Raw genomic sequence first — 16,758 nt, forward strand, 5'->3', positions numbered from 1 at the left:
GTATAAAAGAGAGCACTTATTGTTTACCTTGCATGAATTAAACCTACGTACCTTTAACTCTACAAACTTCTGCATAACATTTAGACAAAGCTCAGACACACAGCATGCCTAGCCCTCATATATATACACATCTCTAATCACAGGTATATAGGGTGTCAAATATACTATAATAACCTCCATGTAAGGTTTGAAATTTGGTAACAAAATGAGAAAAACTAAAAATATTATTTTACGTGTTCTAAAATATCTCTTTTTTGTGCTAAAGTCAAATGTTAGCTCAACATGAAAAGGACTTTTATATAATTCAGCAATATTATAATCTTGACCATTTTGCAAACACTTTTAATAATAATAGCTTAAACGTGTACAAAAGTTCTTGGTTAATTAGGGAAATAAACACTCAGTTCTTTATATTTTTTAATCAAGTAGGAAACACAGTTCATATAATGTTATTACTTTTTGTATTTTTTTTGTTTTTTGTTTTTAGCAGCTGCTTACTGTTTTATATGGTGGATAAAGTGGACAACATCCAGCGATGGGTGGCAAGTCAGGAAGAGAAACTGTCAGTTGGTGGAGGTTCTGTGGGTGGTGCTCCCTTGGAGTTAACAGTTATTTCTTTTTTTTTTTTTTTTTTTTTTTTACTTTTTTACTTTTTATTTTCTCTCTTTCTTTACAGTATATTTTCTGTGTGTGGCTGTGTGTGTGTGTGTATGCATGTGTGTGTGGGTTTTTTTCCATTCAGTTTGATCAATCTTCTTCCCCTTCTTCCTCACCCTGCAGCAACAGGGTGGCAGCGGCAGTCTCCTCCTGCTGCTGCTGCTGCTGCTGGTGGAGCTGCTCACAGGCAGCTCGCTTCTCCCTCTGCTTCTCTTGAATCTTCTTCATCTCCTCCGAGTACTTGCAGAAGGTGTGTCCAAACTTGGCCCACACCTTGTAGGGCACGGTGATGGAGTTGCGGTAGGTGGGCTTCACCTCGCTCACTCGCATAAACACGCCGTACTTGTTGGAGCCCACATCGAAGAAGAAGCGCTTGTTGTCCACAGTCAAGGAGGTGCCCTCGGGCAGCTCGGCCGGCTCCTCCTCCACTCCGTAGTCATCGATGAGCTTGGCCAGAGCGTCGCGGAACTCGATGAGCCCCTGTGCGGGCAGCGCAATGGTCTGGCCCTGCGTGGAGCCCAGGCCGGGCCCCCGGTTGACCGTCTGGCGGATGCGCAGGAAGCGGCCGCGCTGGTTCTCCTTGAGATCCATGTAGTACTTGCGGTTCTCGCGCACCAGGAACTCGCTCTTGAGCGCCCGGCGCGGCTCGTCCTGCGCCTGGGCCAGGTCGGGCGGCTGGCTGGGGCCCAGCTGCGCGTAGTGCTCGATGAAGTCGCCCAGGTAGTCGCGGAACTCCACGGCCACTGACATGGAGAGAGTGAGGCGGCTCTTGTTGCCGCCCGCGCCCACCTCAGCGATCTTCAGGAAGCGGCCCTTGGCGTTCTGCTTCACGTCCAGGTAGAAGCGCTTGTTCTGGATGTCCACCCGCTTGGAGGCCAGCTCCTGCGTCTCGTGCTGCAGCCCCCCCGGGGCCCCGCCGCCGCCGCCGCCACTGCCGCCGCCGCCCCCGCCGCCACCACCGCCCCCGCCGGAGCCCGAGCCCGAGCCTGGGTGCCCCAGGGAGCCGCCCGAGCCTAGCGCCGCACCACCCTGCTCGCTGCCGCTGTCTCGGTCCGCCATGATGCTGCGCTCCGCCGCCGCGCCGCCGCCGCCGCCTGCCGCTCCGCCCGCCGCCTCAGTCGCCTCAGCCGCCGCTGCTTTCCCTCCCCGGCTCCGCCTGCTGCCGCCGCAACCCCCACAGCCAGTCAGCCACTCTCGCGAGATCTGCGGGAGAGACGAGACCCGGTAACAGGGCACTGACTCCCCAGTACAGTAGCAGGGCGCCCTACTGTACGCGCCCACCCGCCCGCCAGCACGTGACATGCGCCCCGTCCCTGATGCCAGCCCCCTGCCCGCCCGCCCGCCAGGCGGCGCCCACCCGCCGGCCCTCACCCCACACCCCTGGCTGGGGGGGGGGGGGGACGCGCCGCGTCGCAGCTGCTGCCGCCACCACCACTGTGGCTGTCGCTGTTGGCCAGACCCTGAGCGGCCTCGGCCCAGGGAGTTGGGGGACCAGGGGTTAGAAGGGGACTGCCATACTAAGCACAGGGATCAGGCCTGAGCTTTGCTTTCCAGTGACCCCAAAGAGAGAATGTGGGGGAAGGGCCTGTGAAAGGCAAGTGAGCCCGCAGCAGACAGGGGACACCAAGTCACCGCCACCCACCCCTGTGGGCCCCAGCCAGACCCAAACCCAAACCCAGACAGGCCCACCCACTGCCTGGTTGGGCTGTCTCCTACCGCAGAGCCCTGGCCGCAGAGGCGGGCAAGGAACAGGAGAGATGGTGCGGCGGTAACCCTTAGCTGCAGAAGGGGCTGCCTGGGATGAGGACGGGGCGCCGGCAGCAGTGGCGCGGAGCAGCAGACACCTAGCCCGTCCCTCCCCTCGCTCCCGCCGCTCCCCCTCCCCGCGCACGGCAGCGGCTCTGGCCTCAGATGATCCCGCTCCCCCCTCCCCCCAACCGCAGCCCCGCACAGTCGGGCGGGCGGGCGGGCGGGCGGGCGCACTCACCGGCGGGGGGGAGCCAAGCAGAGGACGGCAGTCGCACCAGGGCCGGGGTGCCCGCAGTGCCTGTTCGCGTTGGCTCTGCCCTTCCCCCCCGAGCAACAACCAAAAAGAAACCCCACACTCACCCAAAAACCATCAACCAACCCCCTTTGGGACCACAACTACCGGCCTGCCTCCCCCTCCTCCTTCCGAGATTTGGGGAAGGGGGGCACCCTGCTCAAGGCTGAGCCCAACCTGGGTTGCCGGCCAGCTCTGCGGATGAACCAGGCCCCACCGAGGCGTCAGCCCCCGACCCACTCTTGTTCCCCACTGGAAGGACCCAGAATGGAAGAGAAAACCAAGCAAGATTTAGGAAATTCACGAGCTAAAAATGTCAGGAATTTCCTGGGAAACGCAGTTCCTTACGGGTTTCATTAACGCAGGTTCGCTCGCCTGTTTTACCCCTCCTCCCAGAAACTCTTAAGTGTCAAGGAGAGCCCCCACCTCTCAAAAAGTAAAACATTAAGTGATTAATGGTTTTTAGGTGACAGCTAGGTTACCAACCACGAATTAACCAATGAATCTTTGGACAGTGACTGCTAAAGGGGGTGTCTGGTCTCGGAAAGGGGCTCGGAAATAAGTGAATTCCATCTTCCTAGATCTAAGGCATAATCTGGGGCCTGTTTCCTTTCTCCTATATATACAGCAAATGCTCATACTCCCTCCCTGCAGTCTGTAGTTCTAACAGTTGAGGGAAAGCTAAGGCCTATCTCCAGGGGAACCCCGGCGGATCCCCCTTACACTCTCCTTATCACCTTCTGCACTGGGCTCAGGGGATACAGACCTCACAGCCTTACTCCTGGCTTTCTCAAGCATGGATTGTTGCCTCCATCCTTAGAACAGTGTGTCTGTCCCATTTGTGGGCTCCATTCCCACTGAACATCCCTCAACCCCCAAAGTAAGAAGTCTTGCCTCCCTCATTCAGCCCCAGAGACAGCTGAGCACATAGCTGCGCAAGCTTCCTGGAAAACAAAGGGGTAGATCAAGTAATGATCAAGAAACCCAGACCCTTCTAGTACATAAGCCTTGTCAATGACTGAGCCCTCAAAGCCTCCTAATATATCCTTTCATCACCTAGGCAAACCTGCCTGCGAAATATTCACAGCTTCCCTTTTCTCTTAGCAAGGGTCCCGTTCTACCCACATTAGCTCCTTTAGCTCTGAGTTGATGTTTGCTACTTCCCGCTAAGGAGCAAGAAACAGGGCAAAGCACGATGGCAACCAAAGAGCAAACTGGAGTAGTCCTGTGGGAACCAGCCCCAGAACCACCCACCTGTCCAGTAGTCCCTGAAATGATTCCCTGAGGGGGAGGCCCATTCTGAGAGACAGAAATCTGGACTTTGGGCCACATAAAAAACTTCTCCTTAGTTGCGGGGGGCGGAGGGGCATCCTCCGGATTCACATTGTACCCTTTTAGTACTGATTTTTCTGAACTCCCTCCCTTGTCCCCAAGTCTGTAGGGACGGGGAGAGAAGAACTGTTGGCGAACTTCCGACTGCGCAAAATTTCAAGTGAGAAAGAGCAGTGGCTCTTCAAGGCTCACACAGTAGCGATCAGGACCCTGGATAGACCCTGGCCCCAAAATGGGACAGAAACGCTTAGTGGCAGGGTCTCCACACAGAGCAGGGCGGGGTATTACGTTTCCAGCTGTAAAATGAGGCTAAGATCTGTATAAGTCTGATCTGGAAGAGCTCCTGCTCTTCTGAGGTTTACCTTGCGCAGAACCAAGCCCTTGCCCCTTCAAGAGAGTTCACAGCAGCAAGAAGCCCAATGGGACTGCGAAGAAGGGACACGTGCCTCCCATTCTTCCACACTAATGACTGCTTCCTCCAGGACAGAAAACTACGGTTTAAAACTGCTCATCTTCTTGGACCAACTTTAGAGTCTAAATTTCTTGCTCTCTGTCCCAAATATTTACATCCAGGGGTTCTGAAACAGTTTGAGTTTAGGAACACCCTGATTTTCTTAAAAGGTGTCTGTCACCAGAAACTGAATTCTTAGTTCCCCAGCGCAGAGGCAACTGATGAAGTTTCTAGACAAAGCACAAGTTAAATATCATTTGCATGCTTACACTGGGAATTTTAAGCTCAAATCAGCAAACGACTGAGACTTGGACCTCTCCACATAATTTGCACTTACTTATGTTACACTATTTGTTATATATGTATAAAATTTTTGTCATTATATACTACCAGTTTCTCTCCTATTTTACAAATGTATCTAAAAGATAAAAAAAAGTTAACAATGGCTTTTCCAAAATAAATCAATGGTAAATTGGATATTTAGTACATTTTCACTACTCCAAAAGTTAATTTCAGGATAAGCCTGTAACTGTGGGGCTTTGGTCAGACTGGGGAGGGCATGGTGGTGAAAGGCGGCTTTCCTTAGGCTACAGAATACAGTAGTCTTAACAGTCTGGGAGGGATGAATATTGACTCAGAGTAAAGCCTTAAAAAGTTTAGAATTTCAAAGTTAGATTTGCATCCTAACATTGAAACTCCATGAGAAAATCTATAGATTTGAAAAGACTTCTAGCCATTTGCTAATTACTTAAATAATATACTTGGAAAATGAAAAGTCAGTTCTAGTGTCTAGCTTTTTGAATTTGTTATTTTGAAACAAACGGTTGTAAAATTAAACTGATGATTTCAATACAATGTAGAAAAGGCAAAGGGTAAACGAAATATATTAATATGCAGCAAAATACAGGTATTTATTAAAAATCATCAAATAATATACTATTTCTACTCAAAGTTTGGTTACTTTAAAAAACCTGATAAATATCTTTAGATTTCTTGTGCTCTTTTATTAATACTACACACATTTTGAAGAGAACAGAGATTGCTTTATTTTTAATCCCACTATCTCTATGTCATTAACAAACTCTTACCAACAAAAAATTGTTCATAAGTGAAACAAACATTAGGCAGAACAAGAAGGAAAAAAGTCTCAGTCTTCCTCAGCCTTAACTACGGGTGATTCTGGAGATTCTGAAATAATCTAATTCAGCTTTAGTCTTTAAAAGTAAAAATTAAAACATACGTATAAAATAAACTTGGAGGGAGGGAATCTACCTCTGGGTAATAAACCCTTTCGATTATGGAGTTCCCAACAGAAACAATATGCTGATTAATAATACCACAGATTTCCAAAATAAAAGAGAAGCAAGAATATTAGAAATTGTGTTGCCAAGTACTACTTAGGTTAAATACCTGTCTTAAACTAGACAATTATCTTCAATACTCAAATCATTAAAACTAACTGGAATGTTGTACTGCAAGGGTTTAAAGTGGAGGAATTACCCATTTCTTCTCAGGGCTATCTATCAGAAAAATGAAGGGTAAAGTAAGTGTTAACGTTTAACAACAACAAAGACAAATAGTAATAGTATTTCATCAATCAATTTTTTTAAAAAGCATTATCGTCCTCCTATAGCTCACCTAATCTTTGAAATTATGCCTCTCCAATGCTATTTTAATGTTTAAAGATATGAATTAAACATTCAAAATCTGAAGAGAATCCTTGCACTTCACAAAATGTTTTCATTTTAAGCATTTGCAAAAGAGTTAAATAAACGTAGCACACATTCTAAATTCGATCAAAGATTCTGAGAACCCGACATTTTATGTACCCAAAAGGCCCAAACAGAACCGATGCAAATGTCAATAGCTCACTCTCTTCCGGCTGTTACTTAAAAGGTTTTACTAGTACCCAAAGGAATGAAATCAGCAACTCTCCACACTCTATAGTCAACACTCCAATTTTCAAAGCCGCAATTCGCAAACGTCAGTTTGGGTTGGAAGCAGTAGGGGTCTTGAAGTAATAAAAAAAAAATTCCTTTTCACCTCTGACATTCTACCAAAAGATGTCAAACCAAATTCCGTCTATTGTAAAGCACTGGGACCTCCCTTCCAAGGACACGGGACGCAAGCATAGACACCAATGCCAAAAAGCTCTCCAAAAGCACCTGGCCCGACAGAACGAATTAGAACCCTTAAGAGGGTCCCTCACAGACAGCGGAAATGAAGGTGGCATTAATTCGGAGGTAGACAGCAGGAGCCAAAGAAAGTTGCCCTAGCCGGACTTGGGCCTTTCTCTACCCAAGTTCGGAAACAAGGCAGTTGTATTTGTGGGGGTCCCTTCTACAGACATTTCAAACCGCCTCCGGAGCCCACTGTCACTCAAAGGGAAGACCCTCCAGATTCGCATCCGTTCCTTTTGCCCCCAAACAAAAGCAGAGGAGACTGATGAGCTGACCTAGCTCCGAAAATGCCTTGTTCGGACCACCCATCCTTGGGCCTCCCTTCATCTGCGATGTCAGCACCAATGTATTATTTTTTATTTTTACAACGCACCCTGGGCGGGTGTATGCATTGCGGGGGTGGGGGTTGAAGAGAGAAGAGGAGGGGTTGGTAGTGAAGCCTAGAACCCTCCTTCCTCTCCCCTCCTGCCAGGGTTGCTGTGCAGGGAGTGTCGGCCACATTTGGCGCACTGTCCCAGGCCCGGGGCGAAGGTGGCCCGGGGAAATGGGGCTTAGGGATTGCTAAGCAAACGTCACCATTGGTGGTCTACAAGCGTCTGCGGAGGTAGGATTGTCTTTTTTTTTTTTTTTTTTAAGGGGCGTGTGATTTTGTTCTTTTTTGGAGGTGGGAGTTCGTTCGTTCGTTCGTGCGCTACGGGGGTGGGGGGGATGTTGCTGCACTGCCAGAGTCCCCGGAGGGAGGGTGCGAGGATGTCTACGATGCTACAGTAATTATTCCTGGGGCATACGAGCGCAATTAAAGGGGACGGGGTGGGCGGCACCTCGAGTTGTGGCAGTGCCAGCGGGGAAGGTCGCGAGGGGCTTACCCGGGCGGGCGGGCGCTGTCCTGCCGCAGGTGAGGGAGGGCGCGGGCTGGAGGGAGGGAAGGCGCGCGCTAGGCAGGCGCTAGGCTGGCGCGAGGAAAGGGGGAGGGGGGAGGAGGGCGCGCGCGCGCACACCTGTCCTGGACAGCGGCGCGAGCCGAGCGGCGCCTCAGTCGGGCTCTGCCTGCTGAGGAGGAAGGAGGGCGGGCTGGCAGGCGGGGGCGGGACGCCGAGGGGAGGAGGAGGAGGCAGCTCGGATGGCTGGCTCGGCTCTCGCTCGTTCTCCCTCCCGCGGGCAAGTCCGGCTCACACCCTGCTTCTCCCGCTCACTCACAGCCCTCTTGGCTCTCCCTCCTCCTCCTCCTTCCCCTGCGGGATCCGCTCGCCGCCGCCGCAGACGGCAAGTCGTGGCAGCCAGACGTCGGCGCGTAACCCGGCGCTCCGTGCGTGACTCCGAGCGACGTCAGCGCGCGCTCCGCGTTACCCACCATCTCTCCCCCATCCTCCCCCCGTGGCTCGCGCCCTCCGCCCTCGCGTCCCTCCGTTTCAGTTGCCGCGGCGGCGGGCGCGGAGCGCGCTCCCTCCGCCCCCCTCTTGCGCGTGCGCGCGCCTTCTCCGCCGTTGGCGCGTCAACAGCCCACGGCCCAGGCCTTGAGGCGCGTCTGAGGAGGGGGCTGCCTGTGGCCTCTTTGGCCGCACTTCCTCCACTCACCGCCCGTGGCGCCCCTAGGAGGACGTGCTCTCGTTAGGCTTTGAAGGCTGGAGCTAGGCTCAGGCGGGGCTAGAACCCCGTAGGGCCTGCATCAGCTCCAACTTAGGGCCCTCAGCGTCGTTATCGGTGTAGCTACCACTCTTGTCACCCTCTCCACCCGCCCTCGTTCCGCCCGCAAGTCTCAGGAGGCAATAGGCCTTTCATCTTACGGGAGGGTCTCACCTTGGCCTTCGGACGCCCGCGGAGAGGGCTAGAAGGGCATAATTAGCATAAAGAAGAAAGAGCGAGACCACATTAGGGCTTTAGCCCCAGGAATCCTTGACAGGAAGTGTGGGGCTGGTGCCCAGCCTCCCACGCAGTGTAGGTGAAACTGGGCCCCTTCGAGGGACTGTGACTAAGGACAAAGCCCTGATAAATATTATTTATGCGTCCTTGGGCTGAGAGGAGAAAAGTGTAAGAGGCGAGTTAATTTTCATAAATTGCTACGCGAGGGCGAAATGCAGAACTATAAAATTTGTCCTTTTAGAGTTTTTTTGATATCTTAACAAGTTTGACAAGATTTTTGGTGCACGGTAACTTTTTCCTCACTTTGTACGCTGTCACATCTCCATCCTGTCACATTGCATACGTGGAAGATGGATCAATTAAAAATTATTAGCTGCAAATAAATAGAAAGCTGCCTTACCATCTTTATCATTATTTAAATAGGTCTCAAAGAAGTCAGCCTGTAGTTTAGGAAAATTTAGTCACTGTCCTAACTTATTTAACTGGGTATATTTTATTTTGAAGTTACCTTCCAATATACAGTAAAATACGCTTTTATTAGGCAACATTAGACTTTTAAACTCACTAATTTATTAGGACCAGATTTTTTTTTGGAAGCTTATCTAGTTAAGCCTCTGAGGCAAGTAGGAGTGAGTTGAAATTAACCCCATTTTGTGGATGAGAAAATCGAGTTACAAAAATAAAAGTCGGTTGTTCAGAGTTGCAAGGAGTCTGTCACCGACAGAGGGAAACACCTTAGATCTATTATTGCTTACTTGATCCACTAAGCCAGAAATCCTTCAATCGTTTACTTCCAGGTATCTTTGGATGCCATCCTCCTCCTCCTCCTCCCCCCTGTATTTTAGGCAGTGCCTAATGTCTGAAACAAATTTGGGAGGTATTCCTGGAGACCCCAATTCACAGAGGACTCTAAAAGCTTTGAGGTTGGAATTTTCTGCCATAGGAAACTACAGCTGAGCAATAAGTTATTGTGGAACAGTTCAGATTCCATACTAACTGCAAAATGTTTATTAATCCCTAGTTAGAGGTAAGAAAATTTTTGAAACAGTTTAATGAATGATGGGTCATTTCTTTTGAATTGCTTCTTCATTCACCTCATCTTTAGGTGGCAGCACTACTATATAAACATCCTTAAAACTACAGTCTTCTGCAACTTGATATCCTAGAAGAGTGTTTTGTCCTAAATGCATCCAGCTCTGTTGTGGAGATTAGACATATGAAATCATCCCCGAGAATTAGAATACTTAGGAATTTCCAGAGGAGGAAGAACAGAAAGCCTTTCAAAAGAGGTTAATACGTGGAGATACTGAAAGAAAATATTTGAAAGGTTTTAAAAAGCTTTTTCTTTTTCTAGCTGTATGAGGAGCAAGTAGCATCTTTACTCTAAACTTGATCTTGTACTGAACCAGCACAAGATAACCTTCCAAAGCAAATCATACTTTATCAATACTGCATATTAAGAATTTTTGTAAATTCTTATTATTAAACTTGCTAGTTGTATTGTTGCCAGTATTCTAACTACAATTTTATTTTATTTTTTAAGTTCTACCCCCAACATGGGACTTGAACTCATGACCCCCCAAATTTAGATTTGCATGCTCTATAGACTGAGCCAGCCAGGCACCCCTAACTATTTTAAAATTGGGGTGCAGTTTTCTTCATTAAACCGGATCAGACTTGTGAAGATCCCGAATAACAACCTATCATTAACACAAGAGAAGAACTCTTTCTGGCTCCTTTTCTCATTTCATAAATTGTTCATATACAGACTAAACCACCATTGCTCAAACTCAGAGAAGTGATAATACAAGCTCAACTACATATTAACTGATAGCAACTTACAGTTATTCTACATCTTAATTTCTGCCACAGTGTTTGAGGGCAATAAATTGTGATGTATGGGGACTATTTGGATCGAGTATTCTCTAAGTAGAACTTTGTCATAATTTTGTATATTTACAGTCATTCTTCCTGTATCCCCTTTATCCAAACAACCAAACAAAATTGGATTTACATGCATTTCAAAATAGAGTGTGTTAGATTTACAGTATAAACAAAATTACCAAAATTACAAAATTTACCAAAAAACAATGTAGAAGTATGACCATCAGGAATGGGAAATCAAATTATTTCTGGGTAGAGGATGAAATATTAATAAAGTCTTTCTTGATGGCAGCTTCCATCTTTCTCAGGTCAAACTTGGAGAGTCTCTCGCAAATTGGTAGAGCTCAAACTCAGCAGTATTATGCTGAGATTTTTAAGCTCTCCTGGTGCCAACAAATCATGCAGCCTGGGGGCCTTTGCTCCAAACTTCTGCCAACTCCATTTTGGCAGTAAACTGTTCTGTTGAACAAAGTTTGCACGTGTTTGGGGTGTGAAGTGGTTCCTCAGGCATTTATCTGGTTTTATTCCAGTTTGGGGACTTGAAGACAAGAGTCAGAAGCATGAGACTTGTAGAGTTCATATGTGCCCTGACAGATTATGTTAGTGATCTTGAATTTCCACCTAAACAGGGCAGTTTTTTCTTTGTTGGTGTAGGTTTTTTTTTTTTTTTTGAAGTGGACCGTTTAGTTTACTCCTTAAATGCTAACATGATATTGAACCAGTTCTCAAAAGCAGGTAAGCAGAACTCTCTCTGTTGAGAGTACAGGGCTGTGGTAAATCACTCCTCATCCTCCTACCTACAATACAACCACACACCACTTGAGAGCAAAGAGGCCAATAATTATTTAAACTTGATCTCACTGTCATATATAACTATGAGCCTCTGATCTTTTTTGCTATTGGTTGTCTAGTTTTATCTTTTTTACCTACTTTTCCCATCCTGGAGTCATTGGTTAACAGTACTTGGCCCAGTTATATGTGCTTATTTGTATTATTTCAGGAGGTCCCTCTTCCTGAGGGAAACATATGCTTTCTTAATTTCCATTATTTTTTCAAATAATCCTAGGAGAAAATCCTTGCATAATCTGGGGTAACAGTTTGAAAGCTATTAAAATGTTATTGGAATATTTTCTTTTTTTCTCATTTTCTTCTTCCTGGTTTAAGAGTAATGGAAAGAAAAAAGTGCAAAAGTAAAAATTACATATGTTGAAATGATACTATTACTTTTAACCATGATCAATGGAATGTCAATTTGTAAGATACAGTATGGTAACTTGAAAATGATAAGTTATTTTTGATACTTTTGGCAAGAGTGTGGCCTAAATTCCTATTTGTACCTTTCTCAAGTCAAAACTGACCTATGGATGAGGTTACAAAGAAAGAAAGAAATCTGGGCCTTTCTCTTTTTTTTAAGATTTTATTTATTTATTTGACAGACAGAAATCACAAGTAGGTGGAGAGGCAGGCAGAGAGAGAGAGGAGGAAGCAGGCTTCCCGCCTGCGGAGAGCCTGATGCAGGGCTCTGGGATCATGACCTGAGCTGAAGGCAGAGGCTTTAACCCACTGAGCCACCCAGGTGCCCCATCTGGGCCTTTCTAAAGAGTGAATCTAACTGGACTGAAAGTGCTATTGAATGTTGTTGAACATCTTATGGTGACCCCAAAACTCTTTTGTTTGCTTACTTTAAAATATAAATGTATTGTAATTTTACTACCTGGAGCAAGACTAAATACACGCTTGCATAGGTGGGTGTACACATACAACCAGATTGCTCTGCCCTCTGAAGCTAATTTAGACCATTTTTATAACCAAATGCAGTAGCGCTTTGTGATTAGATGATCAGTTGGTTTCTTTCAGTGGTGAGTGAAATATGTCAGGGGAAAAATCAAGATAATACTCCATGGGATAAATGCAAAGTAAGTTCTTTCTTTAATATTTTGTGCTCTATTTGTATCTTTAAATATTTTTATTTTTATCTTTAAGTATACTTTTACATATACTTGCCTAATACTGAAAATTATTATACTTATCTTTATAATTAATAAATAATAATCATACTTATTTTTAAGTATACTTTTAAGTATACTTTTCTTCTTGTCTAAATACTGAAAATTAATTACTAAATGTAAATGTAATGTAATTTGGTAAGTATATGTATAGAAAAGAAATGGTTTTATTTATTTATTTACTTTCAAAGTTTCTTTCTTTTTTTTTTTTAGTAATCTCTACACCCAACATGGGGCTCAAACTCACAACCCCAAGATCAAGAGTTACATGCTCTTCCAACTGAGCCAGCCAGGTACCCCGAGAAAAAGTGTTTTTAAATTACTATTTTGGAATTCTATTTATATGTATATATATATTACACAAACATATTACAGCTGATGTTTAGATGGCATTTTATTTATTAATTTTTTTGCCTTGAATTTCCTTTAGGAAAGTAAGTATTACCTGCTATATCAGAACTAGTTTTTAGAACCCACCACTGTTTATTAGTCAGGCTTATTTTCTTAAATCATTTATTGAACAATATCTACCAATTGCCTCTTTGCCAACCATTGTTCCAGGTGCTTGAACATAACCAAGACCCTGTTCCCATTGAGTTTCCAGTTTTTCCAGACAGATAATTATATATTAGTAAACAAATATATGATATAATGCTGTATAGTGATAAGAGCTAAAAAGAAAAAATGCCGTAAAGGGGCAAGAGTTCACTGTGTGATTGTGTGTGTGTGTGCCTCCCACCTGACATTTTAAATAGAGTGATCAAGCAATCCTCCTTGAGAAAGTAACTTTTGAACAGAAACCTGAAATAGTCATGAGAATATTTAGGGAGATGTTCTAGTCTTCATGAAAAATTTATGCCACATAAAGTCACCCAGCTATAATTCAGATAACATCCCATGTGGTAACTATGTATACATCTTCTTCCTTCTTAAGAGAGAAAAACTCATCCAGTTTTCTGGGTACACATTAGGTTTTCAGAAATGTTTATCATTTAATATCATTATTGCTCTGTATTTCCCATGCTTATTATCCCATTATTTAATACAGCAAGATTTATGGTAGACAAAGCTTCGGAATTCCTTATCTGCAATTCTAAGTTCCAAAACATTTTTTTCCTATATTTTTGGTGTAAAAACTGATCTGAACTGACATGACTCTATTTAAAGTCTTCATCATTCCATTTGGTGTTACTGTTGATGCATTTCATTATGGAAATATGTGTTTGATTAGAAGTCACTGCCCAGGACAACACAGGCCACATAAAATATAGATAGCATAATATGTTACACTTTTAAAATATATTTAAAAATTAATTCAGAAACCTATCTGGCCCCAAGGATTTTGGATAAAGGATTTTATATCTACCAGATTTCTTCTTGATTCTCTGATTAAATACCACTATTGATGTTAATCTTTAGATATCTTTTATTCAAAGTGTAATGTTTATATAGTGCTCTTATTATGTACCTGGTACTATGTAAACACTCTATATATTAGCCCATAAAATCCTTACTACAGCCTTATGAGTAAGTTTTATTTTCCTCATTTTACAAATGAGAAAACCGAGGTGCAGCCAGATTAAGGAAACTGCCAAAATCACACAGCTACTAAGTGACAGAGCTAAGAATTGAACCTAGACAATATTCCTTCCTAGCTTGCATTCTTTGCCAATAAACTAATTCTCCCTCTCCCTATCCTTCCTCCCCTCTGCTTTGGAGAAGTTCTAAATATTAGCTCTTTCCAAGAACATGGGTTTTTACTTATACTCTGAAATATCAGACATCAAAATTTTACATTTTCTTTACAAATATTCAATAATTTTTTTCATTTTATTTGCTCCTGGTATTTCAGCCATTTCTGTTCTCAACTGAGATCATGGGTTTACTTATCCTTATTCTCAGTCTGATAGGTTTTCATGTTAACCTTATCTTTCACCATCCTTTTCTTCACTGAATATCCTTACGTAATTATGAGGCACCTCCCTTATTATGGCCTTGTCAGATGTCAGATCACATTTAAAAAATTGCATTTCGTTTACTGAGAAGCACCACCTGCTAAATAAAGCTCTGTCACTGATTTGTAGGTTTCTTGCACTCAATGAATTACATAACTGCTTCAGATAACTATATTCTAGGCATATTAAATTCACATTTTTGAATTGGAACTGACTTGGTTTTCATGTGTGTCCTCAGGTAAGAATTCTCCATAAGCAATTAGAAACTGAGATCACTTTTGTATTGATTCATTGATTGATTGCAAGATTGAGTATATTTTGTGAAGTTGAGCAAAGACTTTTTTAACTGTATAACATAGGTAGGGTCAGTTTGAGTACGTATATTATATTGAACATGTATATTATATTGAACTTTCTTTCCAAGTTTCTATTCTTGAGCATCCCAGAAATCCATTGTGAGACATTAAACAAGTCACTTTAGTTGTTCTCTGTGAAAATTAATGTGTTGCCCTTGAATACAAAGATGAAGCTTCTGACACAGACTCAGTAAAGTATTATCTTTTGTGTAATGTTGATAGACTTGTTCTGAGCCAAACATAATTTCTCAGGAGTCAACGGCTCATGTTTGCTAAATTTAGGGGTGTAGTTCATGGCCACCAGAGCTAAAAAGGAATTAAACCCATCAATTTTACCTCATTAATATCCTGTTGAACCAACTGAGCCAACAAGTCGGTTATTAAATTGCCGAGAAGGAAAAAAGGGACTAAATACATATATATGTTCATTGAGACTTGTTATAAAGTACATCCATTTGTTATATGAAAAACTGAGGGCTTTGTCAAGGATTACCTTTTTGTCTCTGTCTCCTGGGAGATAAAGAAGATGACATTTTCTCCTAAGACCATGTTCGGGAGACACAGCTTTTCTTTAACTAGTTCCTCTGCAATATCCTATATTGATAATACCCAATACAAAAACTTTGAGGTACACCATTAATATTTGCCAAAGTGTAACAATGTCTTAGGGGTAAACATTTCATATTTGGAATTCAATTCAAGTGAATATAAATATACTTTAATGAATTCAAGTGATGAATAATTGTTTTAGCTCTTCTGCTTTTCCTAACCTTTAGTTAGGAGATCCCTCTTCTATTCATTCAGTGTGGCAGTCAAGATCATAGTCAGGGTAATCCAATCTTTCAGATTCAAAACTCTGCTTTCAGATTCCTAACTGTGATTTTGGGCAAATTACTTCATCTCTATAGGTCCATTTCCTCATTTATCAAACAAGGATGATAATGCCAGCAGCCACACAGGTATATTATGAGGATTAATTAGTTAATTCATAAAAAGCACTTACAAGAGGATCTGGCACATAGTAAGTACTCAATAAATGTGAACTCCCACCCACATGACATTAACTTTTCTTGCCCTCTCTCAAGAACTGAGCCAAGTTGTCTCTCCCCATCCTTCTTCTTTTCTTCAGATTTCAAGTTCATAGGCCTTGGCCTAAGAATAAAATTGTCTTCTTCCTGAGGCACTTGGGTGGCTCAGTCAGTTAAGCAGATGCCTTTGGCTCAGATCATGATCCCAGAGTCCTGGGATCGAGGCCCACATGGGGGGGGGGTCCCTGCCCAGCAGGGAGTCTGCTTCTCCTACTGCCTCTTCCCCCTACTCGTGTTCTCTCTCTAATAAATAAAATCTTAAAAACGAAACTGTCCTCTTCTTCACCACCAGATTCATCAACTGCATTGTTCTTAAAAACCTTCAAGGAATCTTTGCTTTTCTTGGGTTTGGACCATTATACTTGCTTTCTCGATCTGAATTCCCTTTTATGGCTTCTCTAAGTAGTATATCTTTCATATACACATTGAAAGGTATTTCCTGATTACTACAGTATCGGTTCTTTGAAAGTAGGGTCTATGTCTCAGTTACTCTATTACTCCAGTACTTCCCCCTCCCTGCTGCATAATTTTTTTTAAAGATTTTATTTATTTATTTGTCAGAGAGAGAGAGAGAGCAAGCACAGGCAGACAGAGCGGCAGAGGGAGAAGCAGGCTCCCTGCGGAGCAAGGAGCCTGATGTGGGACTCGATCCCAGGATGCTGGGATCATGACCTGAGCCGAAGGCAGCCGCTTAACCAACTGAGCCACTCAGGTGTCCCCCTGCTGCATAATCTATGCTAAAGAAAAGTTTGTTGAATAAATAAGTCAATTCATTTAGTCTATGTATTTTTTTTTTCCTATTTTATCCTGGGTATTCTATTCTGAACCATCAGTTTTCCTGAAAATTCTTTTTTTTAAAAATTCTTTATTTCTTTTCAGCGTAACAGTATTCATTGTTTTTTGCACCACACCCAGTGCTCCATGCAATCCATGCCCTCTCCAATACCC

The 16,758-nt window shown here is 44.0% G+C and overlaps 1 protein-coding gene across 1 annotated transcript; it reads right to left on the minus strand.

Moving 5' to 3' along the window:
* Nucleotides 1–696: 696 nt before the first annotated feature.
* Nucleotides 697–7,596, minus strand: PURA (purine rich element binding protein A). Its single transcript, XM_044226315.1, has 2 exons — nt 7,528–7,596; nt 697–1,860 (listed from the first exon to the last, which is right to left on the minus strand). Exon 2 carries the CDS (start codon nt 1,714–1,716, stop codon nt 748–750), a length of 969 nt encoding a protein of 322 aa, XP_044082250.1. The 5' UTR covers nt 1,717–1,860; nt 7,528–7,596; the 3' UTR covers nt 697–747.
* Nucleotides 7,597–16,758: the final 9,162 nt, after the last annotated feature.

Source organism: Neovison vison, chromosome 1 (genome assembly GCF_020171115.1).
Source record: "Neovison vison isolate M4711 chromosome 1, ASM_NN_V1, whole genome shotgun sequence".
In the NCBI taxonomy this organism is placed as follows: Eukaryota; Metazoa; Chordata; class Mammalia; order Carnivora; family Mustelidae; genus Neogale; species Neogale vison.